Source organism: Megalopta genalis, chromosome 1 (genome assembly GCF_051020955.1).
Source record: "Megalopta genalis isolate 19385.01 chromosome 1, iyMegGena1_principal, whole genome shotgun sequence".
NCBI classification, from domain to species: Eukaryota; Metazoa; Arthropoda; class Insecta; order Hymenoptera; family Halictidae; genus Megalopta; species Megalopta genalis.
The window spans coordinates 3987216-4010668 of NC_135013.1; the positions used below are offsets into that span (position 1 = coordinate 3987216).

Sequence of the window (23453 nt, forward strand, 5' to 3'; positions counted from 1 at the left end):
AAAGATAGAGAGAAATAAAGAAAGAGAGAGAAAGATAGAGAGAAATAAAGAGAGTGAAAAAGATAGAGAGAAATAAAGAAAGAGAGAGAAAGATAGAGAGAAATAAAGAGAGAGGAGGATAGAGAAAAATAAAGAAATAGAGAGAAAGATAGAGAGAAATAAAGAGAGAGAAAGATAGAGAAAAATAAAGAAAGAGAGAGAAAGATAAAGAGAAATAAAGAAAGAGAGAGAAAGATAGAGAGAAATAAAGAAAGAGAGAGAAAGATAGAGAGAAATAAAGAGAGAGGGTAGAGAAAAATAAAGAAATAGAGAGAAAGATAGAGAGAAATAAAGAGAGAGAAAGATAGAGAAAAATAAAGAAAGAGAGAGAAAGATAAAGAGAAATAAAGAAAGAGAGAGAAAGATAGAGAGAAATAAAGAAAGAGAGAGAAAGATAGAGAGAAATAAAGAGAGTGAAAAAGAGAGAAAGAGGGAGAAAGTTAGAGAGAAAGAAAGAAAGAGAGAAAAAGGGGAGAAAGAGACCCGTATAACATAAGGGATCTCGTGCAACGCTGCAATTGTCGCAGGGGTCAGTGCGCCAACGGCCGATCTCGAAACACTACGCCGACTATGTGACTATACCGTTGTCAGTTTGCGAACAAACGGTAACGCGAGTCCTGCATTGACGTACTTCCGTCCCGTGACCGTCTAACGGGGTGACGAAGTTGCGCGCGGATGCGCGATGTCACTCGCAGTCCTTTTCGCGCTACTATTGTCGCATTGTATGCAGATACGCACACGTAAATATATACGTTTCAACTTATTTCGATATCTCTTCTTTCTCTCTCTCTCTCTCTCTCTCTTTCTCTCTCCCTGTGTGTGTGTGTGTGTGTTTGTTGTTTGTTTGTTTGTTTGTTCTTGTTTCTCTTTGTAGCGGAGACCGGTGGTAAAAGTATTGGGGGTCTGCCTCAATTGCAACAAAATGAAACTAAATAGCAAGTTTATTCATTCCTTAATCGCGTTGGCAGATTAAAGATACTACATTGACAATTTTTAAATTCTTTTAATCTTTCTACAATTTTAAATTTCCCAATTTTGGTAATAAACAATTTCGTGTAAAATTCTCAGCCTATTAATTACAACATCGTATAGAAACTACGTAGACATTTATGTACTTAATATTAATAATACATTATTATATATTAATATTATTAATTATAAAAAATAAATAAATAAAAAAATAAATAAATTATATTTTAATATTATTAATATTATATTATTATATATTATATATACAATATATTAATTAAAAATACTACCTTAATTAGTCGACGGTAATACACGATAACATTTTTAAATCGTACAAATGTTTATGCTCTTTGTTGCATCGGATGCAATGTATTGTTGAAACTCGAAGTACGATAAATAGACTGCGGATATTTATGCAAAATAAAAGTTTACTCGCATTGATTGCAAGATGCAGGAACTTAACAAACATTGAAGTCGTTTCTTAATGATTTTAACGAGTTAAACATATAATAGTGTTAAATATAATAGTATCATGAAATTATTTAAATATCGTCACCGTTTTAAATTTGATCTACTCGTAAAATTCGCAGTCTAATGATAACAAATGCATTGCGAATTTGCATAAGTTTCTGATACACGCGTTGCGACGCAGTTCAACGTTTCAGGAAACTGCAACGTTGTACATGTAATATATACACTTTCTTATCTTAAAATAGCTCTGGATGCAAACGAAATAATTCTGCATATATGCACTTCCTGCTTTCGTATAAATTATTCGAGACGATTGTACGGTTTTGTAGACGTTCGAGACTAATGATAACATGTAATTTAATCCAATCTCGCGAAATAAACGCGCCATTTGTGGTTCATCCCTTGTGCATCGTTCGAATTGCCTGCACGGGTTATTTATTATCCTGCACGGATTATGTAAAAGAAGATGACCATTAATATACATATATGCATAATAATAATAATGCATAATATAATGTATTCGAATATTATTCTAGATAAACTATAAACCCTTTGCACCCGAAGCCATTTTAACTGGAAATCCAAAATCGTTTTTTTCTATCTATTCTATTTTCATTTTATACAACATAAGGCATTACATGCATATGAAATTGAGTATTGTTACTCGTACGACCGTTACATTATTGACAGTTTTTTAAATAGAAATAAAAGTGTGCTTTTGAACTTAATGCAACAATTCTTGCGATGGCTCAGGGTCACCATTCGAGTGCAAAGGGTTAATATAAATCTTCCATTCGAAGGATAATAATTGACCCGAACAAAAGTGCTTTGAGCCTAAACGATCAGTAAAGGTCAATAAAATTGATGGAAAATAAAAAGAATGGAACTATCAATTTTGAATTCGGATAATTGAAGTTCTATGGTACCAAAAAATAGGCAATTAAAGCTCGACTAAGTGGTCAGAAATCGACCAATAAAATTGATAGAAAATAAAAAGAATGAACTATCAAGTTTGAATTCGGATAATTGAAGTTCTATGGTACCAAAAAATAGGCAATTAAAGCTCGACTAAGTGGTCAGAAATCGACCAATAAAATTGATAGAAAATAAAAAGAATTGAACTATCAAGTTTGAATTCGGATAATTGAAGTTCTATGGTACCAAAAAATAGGCAATTAAAACTCGACTAAACGGTCAGTAAACGCCCAATAAAATTGATGGAAAATAAAAAGAATTGAACTACCAAGTTTGAATTCGGATAATTGAAGTTCTATGGTACCAAAAAAAAGGCAATTAAAGCTCGACTAAGTGGTCAGAGATCGACCAATAAAATTGACGGAAATAAAAAGAATTGAACTATCAATTTTAAATTTGGATAATTGAAGTTCTGTGGTACCAAAAAATGGGCAATTAAAGCTCGTATAAACGGTCATCAAACGCCCATTAAACTCGATCCAAAATAAGAAGCATCGAACTATCAATTCTGAATCCGAATAATCAAAGTTCTGCGGTACCAAAAAATGGGCAATAAAAGCTCATCTAAACGGTCAGCAAACGCCCAATAAACTCGATCCAAAATAAAAAGCATCAAACTATCAATTTCGAATCGGAATAATCAAAGTTCTACGGTACCAAAAAAGCACAATCAAAGTTCGCCTAAACGGCCAGTGGACAGCCAGCCCTAAGAGAAATAATCGGGCGCCCGAGGTCGCGAAGAGCGGATGACCCGGCGTGACCACCTCTAAACGAGGAAGTATTCCGCTCGCGATCTGTTTCGTAAGGGACAAAGAGCCCGATAAAAACGATTAAACTGCTAATGAGGATCGTTTTTCGAGCGGCGTCGGCGTCAGTGGCGGCGGCGGAACACGATGGTTGTGCAGTAGTTTCGTGGCCGCGGATACCGAGCGTGGACTGTGGTCACCGGTGCACTGACCTCCGATCCATTGCTGGCAACCAACGAACCGACTACTCGCCGAGTGAAAGTATCCGCGGTTATACTTGCTTAGCCGGGGCATGTGCGTGCGCAAATATGTACATACATACATACATATATGTATACGCGGCGGCCCGCTGAATATAACCCGGCATTCCGAGGCTACATCGAATTCGGATTTCTCGATGGTCACACATCGGGCATCGGGCATCGGTGTATAACAGAGTACATATTTTCTTTTTTTTTCTACTAGCACGCTAAGACGAGCCACTCTCGGCTCTCGCGAGTTTCTGGCATCGGGTGAGCCGAAGCGTTCCTCGAGCCGAAGCGTTTCTTGCTGCGAACTGTAAGCAATTCCCATGAATAGAGCGGGCCACCTGGTGCCGCTTCAATTTACATTCGATTCACGAAACGTCACGCGCGTACGCGATATTTTCCATATCACTGTGGAAGCTGGCTGCAGGTACAGGGTCGTTCAAAAGTATCTTTAGCATGTCGAACGAGAATAACCGTCGAATGCCATGCTTGTTCCTTTTTTCGTCACTTTCTTTATATTATTATTATCTCATTATATTATTATTTATAATAATAATACATAATAATGTAACAATATAATTTATAATAATATGTAATAGTATTATTATTATTAATAATAATTAGTAATATTAATCCTTCGCACACTTCTGGCACCTAGGAAAAGCCGAGGAAAATTACACGAATTCGAAGCGACAGTTCAGATGAATTTTGAGATATGTTCTTGCGGGGCTATTTATACGCAAATTAGTTGAAATGAAAGCTAGAAGTGTCTACTTTAAGATAGGGTAGATTATATTGCGATGGAATGACGAGATCATTTTGAAACATTAAAAGGTTTGTCAACCCTAAATTGCCAACCTCTGACGTCGTGGGGTTGACAAGATTTAAAAGGAACAGTTAAGATGGATTTTATGTTACGTTCTCGAGGAGCTATTTCTACCCAATTTAGCTGAAATGAAAGCTGAAAGTGTCTACTTCAAGACAGGGTAGATTAGATCGCAATAGGACGATAATATCGTTTTCAAAAATTGAAAGGAATCGATCTTTGACATCATGGGGTCGACAAGATTTAAAAGGAAAAGTTCAGATGGATGATAAGATACGTTCCCGGAGAGCTATTTCTACGCAATTTAGCTGAAATGAAAGCGGAAAGTGTCTACTTTAAGACGGGGTAGATTAGATTGCGATGGAATGACGAATGGAGTCGTATGCGATTGAAGAGCGTGCTAAAGTTACTCAAATTTATTCTAAAAATCGGTGTTCGAATTACGTGATTTTTTCGGCGTACATAATCGTACGTCCGAGCGAAGAATTCGAAATTTGGTCGACAAATTTGATAAAACGGGATCCGTTCGTGACGAATCGGAAGTCTGACGGACCGAGAACAGCTCGCTCGAATGGAAACATTGCCGCCGTTCGCGAAAGTGTTGCTAACGAACCGACAACATCGATTCCACGCTGTTCTCGAGAATCGAACGTTTCTTACGGCGGTTCGCGGCGAATTTTCCATAAAGATTTGCATTTGCACGCTGGTAAAATTCAATTTACGCAAGACTCGAAAGAACGTGACGATTTGCAATGCAGAAATTTCGTCGATTGGTTGTTACAACATCATTCGATCGATGCATTTTGTTTTTATAGAACGTCGTCTTCGGCGAGATGGGGAGATGAAAATTCTAAAGCTATTCGAGAAAGATCACTTTGTCCAATAAAAGTTACCGTTTCGCGTGGATGTTGGTCGAAAGACGTGATCCTTTTCGAAAACCAGAACGAAGATGATGTTAGAGGTCGATTTCTTTTAATTTTTGAAAACGATATTATCGTCCTATTGCGATCTAATCTATCCTGTCTTGAAGTAGACACTTTCAGCTTTCATTTCAGCTAAATTGCGTAGAAATAGCTCCAGGAGAACGTATCATAAAATCCATCTGAACCTTTCCTTTTAAATCTTGTCGACCCCATGATGTCAAAGATCGATTCCTTTTAATTTTTCAAAATGATCTCGTCATTCCATCGCAATCTAATCTACCCTGTCTTGAAGTAGACACTTTCAGTTTTCATTTCAGCTAAATTGGGTAGAAATAGCTCCTCGAGAACGTATCATAAAATCCATCTTAACTGTTCCTTTTAAATCTTGGCAACCCCACGACGTCAGAGGTTGGCAATTTAGGGTTGACAAACCTTTTAATGTTTCAAAATGTTCTCGTCATTCCATCGCAATATAATCTACCCTATCTTAAAGTAGACACTTCTAGCTTTCATTTCAACTAATTTGCGTATAAATAGCCCCGCAAGAACATATCTCAAAATTCATCTGAACTGTCGCTTCGAATTCGTGTAATTTTCCTCGGCTTTTCCTAGGTGCCAGAAGTGTGCGAAGGATTAATATTACTAATTATTATTAATAATAATAATACTATTATATTTTATTATATATTATATATTGTTATATTATTATATTATTATATATTATCATAAATAATAATATTATTAATAATATTAATTCACATTAACATGGTTTTAAGAAAAGGTCTCCGAGAATAATTCCCATTCAAAAAACACCCCCAAAAATCTCAGCAAGTAATAATAGCACTCAAATGGAAAGATCACAACCACATTCCCACCAGAACATCCCCCAAAAATTCAAAACAACCCTTACGAATAAACCACGAAAGCTATGCGGGTCGATTAAAAAAATCGACGGACGCGACACGTTGGCGCGTCACCGTTCCAGTAAAAGTTAACGCGCCGCATATACGTTTGCACCGACATAATCGAATCGTCGCGAGACACAGCCGAGCTGCATCGTAGTCGGCGAGTAAAAACTGTAATTTCCGAGGCGAGGTGCACGCGCTGTGTACGCGGCGCGCGTACGCCCGCCGATTATTTGCCGGTTCAAGTACCGCAGCGAGCTAAGCTACTGATTTCTAATGGAAATCGCGGAGAATCGCGACGAGCATAATTCTTCGGTTTGTTTAAAGGGGCGAGCGCGTGCGCGCGCGCACGGTCGCGTTGGCACGCGACGAATGTGAGCTTTCTAACTGATTTTAATACCGGTCCCCGGATTCATATACGCCCGGGCTAGCCGAACAACGTTCCGGATCGATGGGATCTACCGCGACGGGGTTATCGTGAAAGAGGAAAGGTCGATCGGGGGACCGATCCTCTCTCTCCCCACGGCGAGGAAGTGTGCCATCGGCGGGCCGCCATCTTGGAGAACATTAAACCAGACCGAGCGGAATACTAATATATCGTCGTCACGAAAGTCATCGCGCTTTATCATCCGGCGGGCACGGGGCCGCGGGATTCCCACTGTTTTCTTCGCGATTTCTCAAAGCGGAATGTCAACCTTGCCTCTCAAAGTTGTCGCGCGAACGTACGCGACGGGATAAATCTTGATTCCTAGAGACGCGGGGAACAGCCGGCCAGGCCGACAGCCGATGTTAATGGTCCGGCAGTCAGAGTTGGCCATCAATGGGCCGACATTGTTAGCGTGATCGATGACCGCGATTAAAAGTTGACGTTGCGCGGTTGGGATACAAAAATTCTGGGACGATCGAGAGTCTAGCGTGACCGAGGGATTTCATCGTCGATCGAGTTTCGTCGTTGTTTCTGCAATTCTACGGTCGACTACTTCGAATCTAATCGCGCTGTTTCGAGACTGCAACTGACACTAAGTTCTAGAAGCGAATTGTGTACATTGTTTTATAGTAATTGCGAGATTGAATTTTAGTTGAAGTTCGTACGATTTATGTGTTATAATATATGCTTGAGTAAGTAAGTTCATTTATTTATAAGATCGAATTTTATTTGAACTTCGTACGATTTATATTGTAATATATGCTCGAGTAAACAAGTTTGTTTATTTACGAGATTGAATTTTAATTAAATTTCGTACGATTCATATTATATGTTTGAGTAAAGAAATTTATTTATTTATGAAATCGAATTTTATTTGAACTTCGTACGATTTTTATTACAGTAAATGCTCGAGTAAAACAATTCATTTATTTACGAGATTGAAGTTTATTTAAACATCGTACGATTTCTATTACAATATACGCTCGAGTAAAAATGTTAATCTGAGATATATCTCGTAGAAACATTTATATAACATTTACGATCCGTAAAACAAAAAACCAGAAACTAGTCATTTTGACAGTTATGCAGGGTACCCATAATTATGTTAATTATTCTGTTATTAATATATAATAATATTTAATATTTCTAATTAATATGTTACGTTAATTAATTCCCGAGGCCATTTGAAGCAACTTTTTCCTTAGCGAAAATGCGATCCGCGGCTTCGTTTACGAGTTATTCGCGAAAAACAATGACCAACGAAATGCGAGCTCGCCTAGCGCTAGGCAGCCGAGCCAATCAGCGGGAACCGGGCTTCGCGCGCTCGTTGGCTCGGCCGCCTCGCGTCGCCTAGAGCTCGCCTCTCATTGGTCACTGTTTTTCGCGAATAACTCGTAAACGAAGCCGCGGATCGCATTTTCGCTAAGGAAAAAGTTGCTTCAAATTTCCTCAGGAATCACCTCTTCCCAATTATTAACATAATTACGAGACACCCAACAGTATACGTTTCTCATTTACTTCCAAAACATTTTATAATCAATATCGCACATATTTCCTCAAAATCGTCGTATCCAACACGTAAAAAAGAAGTTAAATTAAAATCAAACTATGTTTTAATATTTATTAAATTAAGTAATCAGCTCGAATAAAGCTCGCGCCGTCTTACACCGGTAAAACCGTTTCATAAATGTCGGTCCACGACTCCGCGGTAGCCGCATAATAAATCCGCATAAATTCATCGAGGCGCCATTACCGGTTTCGTTCCACGAGCCAATGATCGTCGTTCGCCCTCTTTAAAAAGCGTTTCGCGGCGACGTAACACGGGGAATCGAGACTAAGCGACGGTAAACGCGAGATAATGTCGCGAGTTTCACGGGAACCCGTTTGACCACGTCGAGAAAAAGAGCGCGTCGTTAGACACGCGCGCGCTCGGTAATCGCTTAAGCAATGCGTCGGCGATCGTTATCGCGATTCGCGAACGACGATAGGATCTCCGCGTGTCATTTCCCGGCACGCCGGACGGAGTTTTTCCTTCGGCCGCGTTCGGATTCTGTTATCGGACGGACCGAGCCGTGCCGGAATTTTCTGTTCGCGTCGGAGGAAGCGCGCGAGGCCGCCGGAACCCCCGAGCCCGGCCCCCATTCCGTGGCCTTCGTTCTCGTGACTCCGCAGCCGTGCAATTACGATTCGCGAAAATTGCGGCCGCGCTCGGAAATTGCGGGATCCGGTGACGCGGCGCGCGGCGAAAATTGATGTTTACCGTGGACGAACGAGAATCGGTTCCGCGACTTCCCGTCGTGCTGCGGAATCGATCGGGATCGATCGGCACCGCTCGGCACCGGTCGCCGAATTTTTCGCGTCTCGCGCGCGTACGTCGCGTCGCGGAATCGATCGGCACCGGTCGCCGAATTTTTTCGCGTCTCGCGCGCGTTCGTCGCGTCGCGGAATCGATCGGCACCGGTCGCCGAATTTCTGGCGTCTCGCGCGCGTTCGTCGCGTCGAGGAATCGATCGGCACCGGTCGCCGAATTTCTGGCGTCTCGCGCGCTTTCGTCGCGCCGCGTCGTACAGCGATGCGATCTCATTGGCGTTCGGAACAATAATCGTAACTTCTGAACCGATTAATTATCGACCTAAATATGTTAATAATTTTTTGAAGGGAATTCAAAGATTAATCGATTTGTGCATAAATAATGTACGGTTATGCTAGGAAGAATTGCAACGATTTTGTCTTTTTTTCTGTTAGATAAAAAAGTTCTTTGGCAACATTTAGTGCTGCGATTTTTTAGAAACTGTGCACCGAATAATTTTTATTCGGGACATTCTTTTATTAAGAATTATTTGGTCTCGGATATAACACACATTCTAATATAATTGATATGTTTAAAAATTCTTACATTTAAACAATTTTCGTTGTAACATTTCCTTCGTTCCAAAAGTATGTCAAAAAAATTCGCTATAATTTTCGCTATAATTGCTAAACCGTAGATCTCTGTGCAAAATACCACCGTTGCGCACCGTTTCATCGAAATTAGGATAACTCGATAGAAAGATAAGATTACTCCTCCTGGACAAAATCAGAATATAATAAATTATCAGAATATATTAAATTATATATAATATAATAAATTCTCCATAATTCGCGCTCAGGTTGCGCACAAAAGTGGACAATTTTGGAAGAGGAGACACGATTATTCTAGCCTTGTTCAATAAATATGGCTCAAATAGATCCACGATTTAGCAATTGTGGCGAATTTTTAACAAAATTTGGAACCAAGAAAATGTTGCAACATGAATTTATGAACACACAGATTTGTTGCAACGATTATTCTCTCAATTTTCTTGAGACTATTGAGCCATGTTCAATAAATATGGCTCAAACAGATCCACGGTTTAGCAATTGTGGCGAATTTTTAACAAAATTTGAAACGAAGAAAATGTTACAACGTAAATTTATAATCACACAATTTTCTCGAGTCTATTGAGCCTTGCTCAATAAATATGGCTCAAACAATCGTATCTCCTCTCCCCAAATTGCCCACTTTTGCGCGCAATCTGAGCGTGTCAATTAAGAGGAATTTATTGTAGCTCCTTTTTTAGAGGAATTCATTTACACCTTTTTCTTTTTGTAACACGCATTCGCGCTAGTTTAAATGTACATATATACAGGTTCACAGTCTACTAATTACCAGATCCAATGGGCAAACGGTGCGCGCCAAACCTGTTCGGAAAGAGTTCAGCACTTTCTCTCAACTAGTCTTAAAGTTAGTGTGTCAATGAAGAAAATTTCATCTTCCGAGGGAAGGAAGCCGTGCTATCTAACGGCTAACACGATCGATTATACGGTAGCGGTCATCCTGGAACGATATTCGATGAGCAGAGATTTCGAAAGAGAGCTCGAATTTGAAGTACGAGAATAGAAACTCGATTATCCGGATCGCCATCGCCTTATCAATTATTTCGATTCGTTCCACGCGATGAACAATTCGATCTAAAACGATGTATAGCAACCGAACTAAAATTATACAACACGGTAAAAATGTCAGGGAGTCGTCCAACCGAATAATTGCTCCATTATCCGAACAATTAACTCGACAAAACTGGTCCGGATAATCGAGGTTCTACTGCAATCATTATAATGCGCATTTTTGTGCGTTCATAGCAAAATTAGCTGCAATTTAAAGCAGTAGAATGATTAAGAAATTATTTCGAGGTTATTTGACATTATTATTATTACGACATAATTTTGACATAAATAACAGGTGTTAATACGCAAGAAGTGACGACGACCTTCGAAACTTAGAAAAAATGACCTTGAAGGAGAAAAGCGCGATCATAATATTTCTATCATAATATTTCTCTTTTTCTCAAAGATATTTTTGAACATATATTTGGACGAATAAAAGAAACACCCTATATATAGAGAGTTATATATTAGATAGAATATAAATAGATATTATTATAATAGAAATTAAAAAAAAAAAAAAGAAAAAATAGAAAATTATATTAATTATATATATTATATTTATTATATATACATATATATTTAAAAATTTCTTCTTTCTTTAATCGTTTTTTATTTTCTATAAAAATCCGAATATTATTATAATAGAAATTAAATAGAAAATTATATTAATTATATATATTATATTTATTATATATATATATATATATATGTGAACCCGAGTTTCGCGCTCGCAAATGGCACCGGCCAAGCGATTAGGATCGCGCGCGCCTTGACGAAATAAGATTACCCGATGTCTCCGTTTTATAATTAACTGTGATCTCGCTATTAACCGATATCAATCTCGGAATAAAAAATAGACGAAGGTCGGGGGGCTATTTTTCGCTTGTGTGCGTGCGAGAAACGGAGCGAAACGGTTTCGCAGCGGTGTGCAATCGATTTTTCGAAGACGACGTCGACGACGACGACGATTCTACGTGTCCGGTGCTAATCGATGCGCTATCGCGCGCATACCGCGTCGAACGGAAGTCATCGGGAGACAGCAACGCGCGATCAATTATTAATGAATCCTGGCCTCGATTCCTTTGCCGATGCTGTTGACCGATCCTAACAGCCGTCGCCGCGCGCCTGCTGCGTGTGGGCAAACGTAAATCGCATTATCTTGTTTTTCAGCGGATACGCGCGGTGAAACGAGCTAATTAGAAAACGATCTCGGTATGCCCGATGAACCGTAATTATTGCACCGCGCCGGGCGGCACACGGCAAAGGGAATTGCTAACCGCCGTCGACTTAGAAATGTGCACGACGATGGCGTTTTTCTACATTTCGGTTTCTTCTCCACGTAACTCCTCTTCAAATTGTGATGTTACAACCTGGCGTAGAGCGCTCCCAAGGGCGATCGTACCGAACGGGCGATCTTTGCGGATTCAGAAGGAGCTTCGTCGATGCGCAGGATCGCGTTTTACGCTGGGACTGGCGAGCTCTAAACGCGACTAATGCACAGTGGCTGTGTTAATATAATAATAATTATAATTGTTATATAATACTAATAATTATTATTATATTAATACAGCCACTGTGCATATAATATAATGCTATATAGTATAATATAATATAATATAGTATAATACAATCTAATATCAAATAAATTATTACATAATACTATATTTGATATTAGATTGTATTATACTATATTACATCATATTATATTATATTATATTGTACTATATTACATCATATTATATTAGAATATATTATATTATACTATAGTACATTACATTATATTAGAATATATTATATCATATTAGATAAGATTAGATTATGTTATATTATATTACATTCCATTATACTATATTAATTCCATTACACTATATTAAATTATATTATGTTATATATTAGGTATATTATAATATAAATTATATACAATTATTACAATTTTTTACAACATTCTAACTTGAACTATACATATAGACATGTACTGACAACGAGTGCACTCTAGTTCGATCCATCATGGCTGCCAATTCAAAGAGCGATACATATCTTTCTCATTGAAACGAGGGACATACATTTTGCACAATTAATTAACACACTTTTGGCGTAGCTTTCATCAAATAATTCCCGCGTATCGCGGTCAATAGCATAATTTTATACGTATGAAAGTCATTTGCATTTTTATTATTCTTTTTTTTGAAGCGTTCTTTCATTCTTCTTTCTCGTGAAACTTCTGCGATAGCATGGCGTTTCCCATAAAACTCTTCAAACATTTTTCATTTTGGAAATACGTTGCTAATTGTTTACTCTCCTTTCGAGACGACTAGGGAAACATCTTCGTCAATATTGAAAATTCTATTCGATGATCTAATAAAGCGCGGACGAACGATTTGTTTGTCACGACTGAATGGATGACACAATAGGTGACAAAAGTCTTTCCTATGTTACATCTAGAGTATCACTTACGTAATGTCGATTTATGTAATCTTGAACGGCATCCAATGTTCGATCGGATAGACCTTTAATCTTTATTGAATTAGATATGAAAAGAAATATTTATGTTCTGATAGATATAGTTAGAGTAGTAGCAGAATGATTCTATTAACGAAGCACCAATACATGCGTGGTTATGTTGAGAGCGATAACATTTTTGCTATTATTAATATTAACGAATAGATCGCGGATTCTTATGCAGAATAAAAATTGTCTGCGCCGAGCGCAAAGAATATAAACTAAGCAACAATTATATATATATATTTTTTAATGATCTTAATAGATTGAAAATATTGATCTTAATAATTGAAAAACATTGACGTTTGAAGATGCTTTTAATTGTTAGACTATTTAAAATTAGAACTGCTCAATTTGTAATGAAAAATAGTAGTAATAAAAGATTTATTCGCGTTCCTCGTGCCGAAAAATTGTCGATTAATTTAATCGGCTCACGAAATTAGTCGTCAATCGAGGGAAATTAATAAAAAATCGTCTCAATCGAAGCAAATTAATCAAAAATCGTCAGTCAAGGGAAATTAATCGAAGAAAATTAATCAAAGATCGTCAATTAAAGGAAATTAACCAAAAATCGTGAGTCAAAGTAAATTAATAAAAAATCGTGAATCGAAGGAAATTATTAAAAAATCGTCAGTTAAAGGAAATTAATAAAAAATCGTCGATCGAAGGAAATTAATTAAAAATCGTTAATCAAAGGAAATTAATAAAACATCGTCAATCAAAGGAAATTAATAAAAAATCGTCAGTCAAAGGAAATTAATTAAAGAAAATTAATCAAAGATCGTCAATTGAAGAATAAAAAATCGCGAGTCAAAGGAAATTAATAAAAAAACCGTGAGTCAAAGAAAATGAATAAAAAATCGCCAGTCAAAGTTAAATTAATCAAAAATCGTCAGTCAAAGGAAATTAATAAAAAATCGCCAGTCAAAGTTAAATTAATCAAAAATCGTCAGTCAAAGTTAAATTAATCAAAAATCGTCAGTCAAAGAAAATTAATAAAAAATCGCCAGTCAAAGTTAAATTAATAAAAAATCGTCAGTCAAAGTTAAATTAATCAAAAATCGTCAGTCAAAGGAAATTAATAAAAAATCATCAGTCAAAGTTAAATTAATCAAAAATCGTCAGTCAAAGGAAATTAATAAAAAATCGTCAATCAAAGGAAATGAATCAACAATCATCAGTCAAAGGAAATGAATAAGGAATCGTCAATCAAAGGAAATGAATAAAGAATCGTCAATCGCAGGAAATTAATAAGAAGTCGCCAATCAAAGGAAATTAATACAAAATCGTGAGACGAAGAATCATCGCTTCCCATTAAAAAGCGTCAAAATATCACACGATTTACGGAACGACTTAATAACAAATCAAAACGATTTAACGCGCCGCGTTTATTTAGATTCTCGTAAAAGCCAAGTAATCGTGTCCTCGAGCGAAAATAATAGCCTACGATAAGCCCGTTCTGCTTTCGCCCGACGCGACACGGTCGTCTTCTACTCGAGCCTCGGCTACAATGATTTCTCGTTACGCATACGTTAGTCATTGTGACGCAAGAAGCGCGCGGGCGCGCGCGCGCGTTCGATAACAAAATTACAGCGAACTCCGTTCCCGATCGTTGAACGGGGTTACGTTCCCCTTCCGCGGATAGGCGGATTTCACGGGTTTCAATTACTGAACAGAGGGAGGCAACGCCATTTATCAGAGGGACCGTTCAACCGACCAGACGACGTTCCTATCGTTTATTTCGAATTGCGTATTTGTATCCCTGTCGGCTGGAACACTGTTTAACACGTTGACTGCCGCGTCACCCGTATTCGGGTGATAGCAAAAGTTCTCATCAGGCCACGTCACCCGTAATTCGGGTGACGCTGATTTGACTACTTACAAAGGATTTCCGAAAATATTTCGACAAATATTCTATAGGAGGTAATGAAACTATTGAATTCTTATAAAAATGGTTTATTAAAAAAATTATTCGCGGTGTATAACATTAAAACATTCTCTGCAAAGTTGAGGTTGATCAGGACAGCGTGGACCAAAAGTTGTTTGTTTTTTCAGATATGCTCGTGCCTCTGATCGGTCCATTTCGTATCTTTTATTTGAACTGTAGCTTCCTCAGTATCATCAACATTTGTTTCTTCTTCCATGACCAATTCTCTCTCGTAAAATCTCGTCAATAGTATCTTCATAACATTCATTATCACTAAGATTATATTTATCAGTATCCAAATCAGAATCTGACGATGTAATTTTATTTATGCTTCTCCTTCCGGGCAATCCGATCTCTTTTCATTATTGAAAAAAAATAAGGGCAGAGATTTTAAGTTATACCATTTGGTACTCGGCAAAGATTCCAACTGTTCATGCAGGAACAGAAACAGAAATGAATTAACAGCGCACGCTTCCTATAGCGGCACGGGTGGTCTGTAGGAGATTTTGTTGTAAATACGCGTGGCAGTCAACGTGTTAAGCGTGTTAAGCGTGTTCAGCGGAACAGGTAAAACTTGAAATCCACGGCGCGCCTACAGGAAGTGTGCCAAAAGCTTTCTGATTATTACACGGAAGACCAGACTTCCTAGTTCTTGTAATTATCGTATCGACGTGCTATTTTATGCAACGAATGCATATCGACGATCGAAGATTCGAATGGGACTGGAAACGCGCGCGCGCGCGCGTGCGCGGCTACGAGCAGTGCGACGAAGAGACTTTCAACCAGGCGTTCAAGTCTCCAGCCGCCAGAGTCTATATGTATTCAGACTGCTTTGGATAAATAGACGAATCTCTGTGCAAGATACAGGGTGTCTCAAAATTATGGTACTTCCGGGAAATGAGGGGTTCCTGAGGTCATTTGGAGTAATTTTTTTCTTTACAATAATTTTCTCCGAGACATGGTTAACGAGTTATTAACGAAAAACACCTTGACATAACCTTGACATAAGCTATTTTATAAGCTATATTTTATAAGCTCTTTTTCTTACATTAATTCCTTTGTTTTTAAACTATTTTATTTCTATTTCTATTTATTTTATTTATAGCTTTTGTAAGCTATTTTATAAGCTATATTTTATAAGCTTTTTCGCTTACATTATTTTTTTTGCTTACGAGATATTTTGTTTCTATTTCTGTTTATTCTATTCATAGCTTTTGTAAGCTATTTTATAAGCTTTTTCGCTTATATTATTTTCTTTGTTTCTAAGCCACTTTATTTTTATTTCTGTTTATTTTATTTATAGCTTTTATAAGCTATATTTTATTTAAGCTTTTCGCTTACATTATTTTCTTTCTTTACAAGCTATTTTATTTCTATTTTTGTTTATTTTATTTATAGCTTTTGAAAGCTATTTTATAAGCTATATTATAAGCTATATTATAATACAAGCTATGTATTTAATAAGCTCTTTCGCCTACATTATTTTCTTTGTCATTCCTTCTACCTGCGGCGACTTCTCAAGGTTGTACCAGCATCTGGCAACGCTCTCTCGATTTGCATCGCCGTGAAAAAAGCTTGTAAACAAAAATGAACGATTTGGAAAGAGGGGAGGGAGAGAGGATTCTTCGCGAGCCTCGCGGCACGTTTTCACAGTCGTCGATCGTCAAACGACTATAAAAACAAGAAGGCGCGAGGGCTCGGAATAATCGTATCTCCTCCGCCCCAAATTGTCCATTATCGTTTACAAGCCGAAGGACAATTGCGGGAGAATTTACTGTGTCTGCGATCCTGGCCGGCCTGGCAGCTGCGGGTCGCCCAAGGTCGGCGGCGCGGACGTCGTCGTTATCGCCGATGGTGGTTGTAACGGCCTCGTGTCCGCCCGGCGAATAAAAACCCGGGCGAAACCTGGCCGATCGTTATCGTTCGATTCCGCTCCTCTTTCGTCGCCGGACGGAATCGCGAGGTCGTCTTTCACGGCGAGGCCGTCGCGCGGCCGCGGCCGCGGTCGTTTCGAGAGCAACGGCCAGATGCGGGACTTATGTTCCCGATGGCAAAGAAACGCCCGCGGCCGGGATGGGACGCGGGCAAGAAGCGGATAACGAGGTGAAGGAGAGAAGAAGGAAGGAGGAACGGTCATCAGCGGAAAGATTAAGAGGAGGAGCAAGGACCTCCGGCAGAACCGGTCATCGTGGTTCGTTCATCCGCGTAAACGCGTCCTACGCCACGGGGAAGATCTCTCTCCCTCTCCCTCTCACTCTCTCGCGGAATCATTACTCGCGCGCCTAAGGATCTAAGCGCCAAAGGATCTATGCGCCTAGGGATCTACGCGGCTAAGGATCTATGCAGCTAAGGATCTAAGCGCCAAATGATCTACGTGCCTAAGGATCTACGTACCTAAGGATCTACGAGCCTAAGGATCTATGGGCCCAAGGATCTACGCACTTAGATATCTACGCGCCTAGGGATCTATGCGCCTATAGATCCACGCGCCTAGAGATATATGTGTCTAAGGATCTACGCGTCTAGGGCTCTATGCGCCTAAGGATCTACGCGCCTAGAGATCTAAGCGTCTAAGGATCTACGCGTCTAGGGATCTACGCGCCTAGAGATCTATGCGCCTAGTGATCTACGCGCCTAGAGATCAATGCACCTAGGGATCTATGCGCCTAGGGATCTACGCGCCTAGGGATCTACGCGCCTAGAGATCTATGCGTCTAAGGAACTACGCGTCTAGGAATCCACGCGCCTAGAGATCTATGCTCCTAAGGATCTACGTGTCTAGGGATCTACGCGCCTAGAGATCTATGCGCCTAACGATCTACGCGCCTAGGGATCTACGCACCTAAGGATCTACGCGCCTAGAGGTCTATGCGCCTAAGGATCTATGCGCCTAGAGTTCTAAGCGCCTAAGGATCTACGCGTCTAGGGATCTACGCGCCTAGAGGTCTATGCGCCTAAGGATCTACGCGTCTAGGGATCTAAGCGCCTAGAGATCTAAGCGCCTAAGGATCTACGCGCCTAGAGATCTATGCGCCTAAGGATCTACGCGTCTAGGGATCTACGCACCTAAGGATCTACGCGCCTAGGGGTCTATGCGCCTAGAGATCTAATCGCCTAAGGATCTATGCGCCTAGGGATCTACGCGTCTAGAGATCTATGCGCCTAGGGATCTACGCGCCTAGGGATCTACGCGCCTAGAGATCTATGCGCCTGAGGATCTACGCGCCTAAGAATTTACGCGACGCAGCATGAATCCAGCGAAGAATTCACCGCGAATGATCCACCGTGATCCACCGGCTAGCGCAGATATCGTTCTTGTACCTCCGATATGACGTTCCGGCTAATTTACCGCGATCGCGAGCCGCTCGATTACACGCCGCTTCGTTACCGATGATATCTGGCCACCGTTACCGCGTCTATGTTTTCATTAGGGGCTCCTCTGGGCCGTGCAGCCGACGTCCACCGACGTTGTTAAAATAAACGACGAACCCGGGGGACACCGGTTCCATAGCCACGTGCGGTTAATGCCCTCCGCTTCTTTCGCGGGCCGGCAATGTCCGTTGAAACGATTTACGAACGATGTCTTCGGTAATCGAGAGTTACGCAAGCAGGAAAGTGCGAGGTCGGTGCACGGAAACGCAGTTCGGGACGGAAATATGTACATATGTATGTATGTCTAAACTCCTACGGGAATCATTTCTACCCGTCGTGCGTCGAGCCGTTTCTTTCTACCGATCCCTGCGTTATGGTTGCTTTCGCATGGTTGATTTTTGCGCTTCTTCGTTCTTAACCCCCTGGCAGTGCCAGTTTCTTTGCAATTACGACGATCGGAATTTCTTCGGTCGGAATAACTTCTTCGAAGAAAAAGGAACTTTAGGGTAAGTGCGGGTATTACTGCGGACGTACCAAATACTGTGGTATTTTATAGGAGGAATAAAATCTAACATTGTATAACAATAATATGATAATAATATAATATAATATAATATAATATAATATAATATAATATAATATAATATAATATAATATAATATAATACAATATAATACAATATAATACAATATAATACAATATAATACAATATAATACAATATAATACAATATAATACAATATAATACAATATAATATAATATAATATAATGTAAATGCGATGTAAATGCGATGTAAATGCGATGTAAATGCGATGTAAATGCGATGTAAATGCGATGTAAATGAGATGTAAATGAGATGTAAATGCGATGTAAATGCGATGTAAATGCGATGTAAATGCGATGTAAATGCGATGTAAATGTAATGTAATGTAAATGTAATGTAAATGTAATGTAAATGTAATGTAATGTAATATAATGTAATGTAACATAATATAATAATATAATATAAATAACAGAACATTTGGATACTGTTAATCTATTAAAACCATTAAAAAAAAGAATAAAGTTGCTACTTGGTTTTATATCATCTGTTACAGACGAATCTGTCATTATACATATTTATTACTTGCTACGTTCCTTTCAATATCCATTAAAACATTACAGATCAACTTATTTTCTCCAACTCTATGCACATAAAAAGGTTCACCGTTCAGTTTCTGCAACTTCCCATGAAGCATCCCGTACACGATGCGACGCCATGCAGACGGAATCGGTGTTTGGAATATCGTAAAGTAGCGATGCATTTCATACAGAATACGGTCAATTCTAGTAATTCTGTCAGAGATTTCAAAATTGTATCCCGCAGAGCCTCGGTTTGCCGGCTTCGTTAGCACCGCGCGCGCGCGCGCGTTCTCTTCTAGGGCCCAAACACGGCGTTTTACAGCTTCCACAGTGCGCGCGAGGAAACGTTGAAACATGGAATCGTGGAAGAGCTTTGAATTTGTTACGTGATCCGGAGGATCGTGGGACGAGTCGACGCGAATATCTGAATAATTTTGAAACCATCTCGGTCGGTCTTGTAAGATCCAGTGGGTGGCGTAGGCGTTCGCCAGGTGGACGTTCATGGTGCGCTGGCACGAAGATCGACCTTACCACCGAGATCGATCGATGAACCGCGTTCGCGATCGCCTTCTCCACGCCCACGCGGAATCCTGCGCGTTAGATGCCGCGGTTAATTGGTCGCTCGTCGGCGAACGAACTCGCGTTTCTTCGCGTCATAATCTCCATTGGATGTGTACGCGTGTTGTCAAACAAACCTTGATCGATACTTGAGTGGTAAACTCGCTTAACCCTTTGCACTCCGCGCCATCACGAACGTTACCCACCAGCTACTTGGCACCACTTTATCGCAAAAACGTGCACTTAATAACCTTACATAACCTTTACGCTATATAGTATACCTTTGGAATCAAGTAAGATATTATAATGATATTCGATTTGTATGAATTTAATAACAAATCTAAAAAGATTCGTTACTACTTTTGGACAATGTCAATTTATTCATTGTATATACAATTATTGTATTTTATTTGAGTTCAATTCAATCGAATTGAATTTACTGTATTTTATTCTATTCTATTTAATTTTACTTTATTTTACTGTATTTTATTTGACTTCAATTCACAATTCAATTGAATTTACTGTATTTTATTCTATTCTATTCTATTCTATTTTATTTTACTTTATTTTACTGTATTTTATTTGAGTTTAATTCAATCGAATTGAATTTACTGTATTTTATTCTATCCTATTTTATTTTACTTTATTTTACTGTATTTTATTTGAGTTTAATTCAATCGAATTGAATTTACTTTATTTTATTCTATTCTATTTTATTTTACTGTATTTTATTTTAGCATAATTCAATCGAATTGAATTTACTGTATTTTATTCTATTCTATTTTATTTTACTTTATTTTACTGTATTTTATTTGAGTTTAATTCAATCGAATTGAATTTACTGTATTTTTATTGTATTTTATCTTACTTTACTTTATTTTATTGTATTTTATTTTCTTGTTTTATTTCATCAATATAAGGAGATGGGCCCACTTGTAATCCGCGAGGAAATCACTGAAGTTCATTACGTTCAAATTATATATAATAATAATATAATAATTATATATATATAGTTATCATTCTGCAACAACAAATGTCAACATCACCTGCGCGGCAATAACGTTAATCGATGCCGCTAAAAAAAGTTCGTCCGCGCATCGCGTATCCGTTCGTTAAAATCATCGCGGCTACGGAGTTTTCGTGGCTTACTTTTACCGTGACCGAGCCAACAGCTTTTCCCGTGACCGATTCCCATCGTCGGGTAAATACCAGCCGGCGAGTATGGCGAGGGGGGAAAAAAGAAGAAGAAGAAGAAGAAGAAGTGGAAAATGGTCTCATAGGCGAGAGGCGGTCGCGTGACTGACAAATAAGAGCAGTTGTACCGAGATAGATAGATAGATACGTATGTATGTATGTATGTATGTACTCACTTGGCGTACGCTTTCTCCAGAAGAGCCGGCCAGAATTGATCGCTGTGACGACTTTGCACGAAAGCCAGCCGGCCGTGAATCGCCGGCAGCCTGTCGTCGACGAGAACTTCGACCCACGCGCCGCACCACCATAATCGGAATCGGAACACGCCTGCGTATTCGGCGGTCGGCGATCCTGACGGCTCACCGGTGCTGCCGAACCCTTGGTCAGCTGGCACGACCCGGTAGAACAGTCCTTTGCTCAGGTGGAGAACGCCCAAGCAGGACACCAACCACTTGTCGCCTGTACATCGAAATAGAGCATAGCTTTTAACCTGTTCTTCGTGATATAAAGCTGATTCGAACGGTTATCCGTAATCCTCGAACGAAATTAAGAGGGCGTTGTTAACCTCGAAACGGTCACGTGACGCGTTCGACACCCCAGCCATTCGGTGTACAATCGACGTTTCTTTATTTTCTAAATGTTAACCCTTTGCACTCGAGTGGTGACTCTGAGGCACCACTAAAATTGTTATATCATATTCCAAGATAATTTTTATATTAACAAAGTTTACATTTAAGAAATTGTTAAAGGTGTAACTGTTGACGAGTCCCCACAAGACTCAATTTCATATGCATAAAATGCATATTTTGTCATATAAAATGGAAATACTATAAGTCAGAAAAATTATTTTAGGTTTACGGTTAACCTAGCGCACCTAGTGTCACCTAGTTGCGAGTGTGGGTATTACTCTGGACGCCCCAAATGTACAGTGGCATTTTATAAAAGTAATCAAATCTAACATTTTATGGCGCGTAATCTTCTAGGAGTGGAATCTCATAATTTTTTATATGTTTAGTATTGTTAATTTATGACATACTTTTGATATTCGGAAGCTTATGAAATACTGGTAGTGGCAGCTGTGAAACAAGGGGCATCTTCGGTGACAGCTGCGAAAGGTACATTTATATTTTAATAATGAGCTATTCATTATTATAATATTTAATTAATATTTTTAATTTAATATTTTTATAATGAGCTATTCATTTTGGCGTTATTTTTAGATAAAGTAATCGCTACTAACATCATTTACTAACACAGTATTTGGCCAATAATTTTTAACTATGTATGTACATTACTGCGACGCTTTACCGAACTGCGTACCCTAACCTATACAGTGCGGTTCTCGATGTGAGCCGGCGCGAACACATAATATATTATAATACATATATATAATTTTACAAATTATACCTAATTTGTAAAGTGCTACAGTGAGAATATCTTGATGCTACGAATTGTGTGTACATTCAAAAGAAAATGAGAAAAGTACAAAGGAAGAAGTCGAAGGGAAGAGGACAAAAAATATTAAACGATATAAAGAAACAAGAGAGACAATGATCCGTTAACATTTTACGGAAAATTGTAAATTTTCAATCGTTTCGTTATAAAGTCATAATTATTTCTCGGTGACGCCAGCATTTAAATCGTTCGCGAATGCTCGAACGGCCTTCTCGGGCGCAATAGAATAAGCTCGACTATCGCAACTACCGTTCCATTTGCAGATCTCTCGGTTTCACATGTAAAAGTACTATTACAAATTTCAGCACGCTATTTCTGTTCCACATCTAATCGTTCGAACGTAACACTTCGCGGAGCGTGCTCCGGCGCGAGATCCTAATCAGATTAATATCTCCGGCGACCGAGCGCGCACGGCAAACAAAAAACTTTTACTGAATAAGAACGATGCCTGTTGCGCTCGCGCGCGCGCGCGCACGTGGATTGTAAAAACCTCGGTGAACGAGAGGGGCGGCCCGGCGGAATCGCATGATTCACGCGAAACAAAAAAAAAAGGTCGCAACTTGAGAATTTTTCTCGTTCGTAAAGATCGAGACTCCTCATGGCTTATGCATGAAATCGATGACTATCAACGAACTTCATTGTGCGCCGGCCACTTTAATTGAATTTACACGTTCGCACCATTTAATTGCGGGAATACACCGAAGGAACGTTCGTTCGCGACAAATTACCATACTTTACGCGAATATTATTTGTAATGGCCGAATTGCCGATGTTTAGACACAACTAATACGATGCACGTAATAAAGTAATAAAAATGATAAAAAGCTTTGG

General features: G+C 39.0%; 1 protein-coding gene across 3 annotated transcripts in view; it reads right to left on the reverse strand.

Moving 5' to 3' along the window:
- Positions 1-23453, reverse strand: part of CalpC (calpain C) — a 108567-nt gene that overhangs the window by 13098 nt on the left and 72016 nt on the right. For all 3 annotated transcript variants that reach the window (XM_033476050.2, XM_033476052.2, XM_033476051.2), the window contains one exon: positions 21344-21626. In XM_033476050.2, the coding sequence (XP_033331941.1) occupies positions 21344-21626 (283 nt within the window). The remainder of the gene's footprint in view (positions 1-21343; positions 21627-23453) is intronic.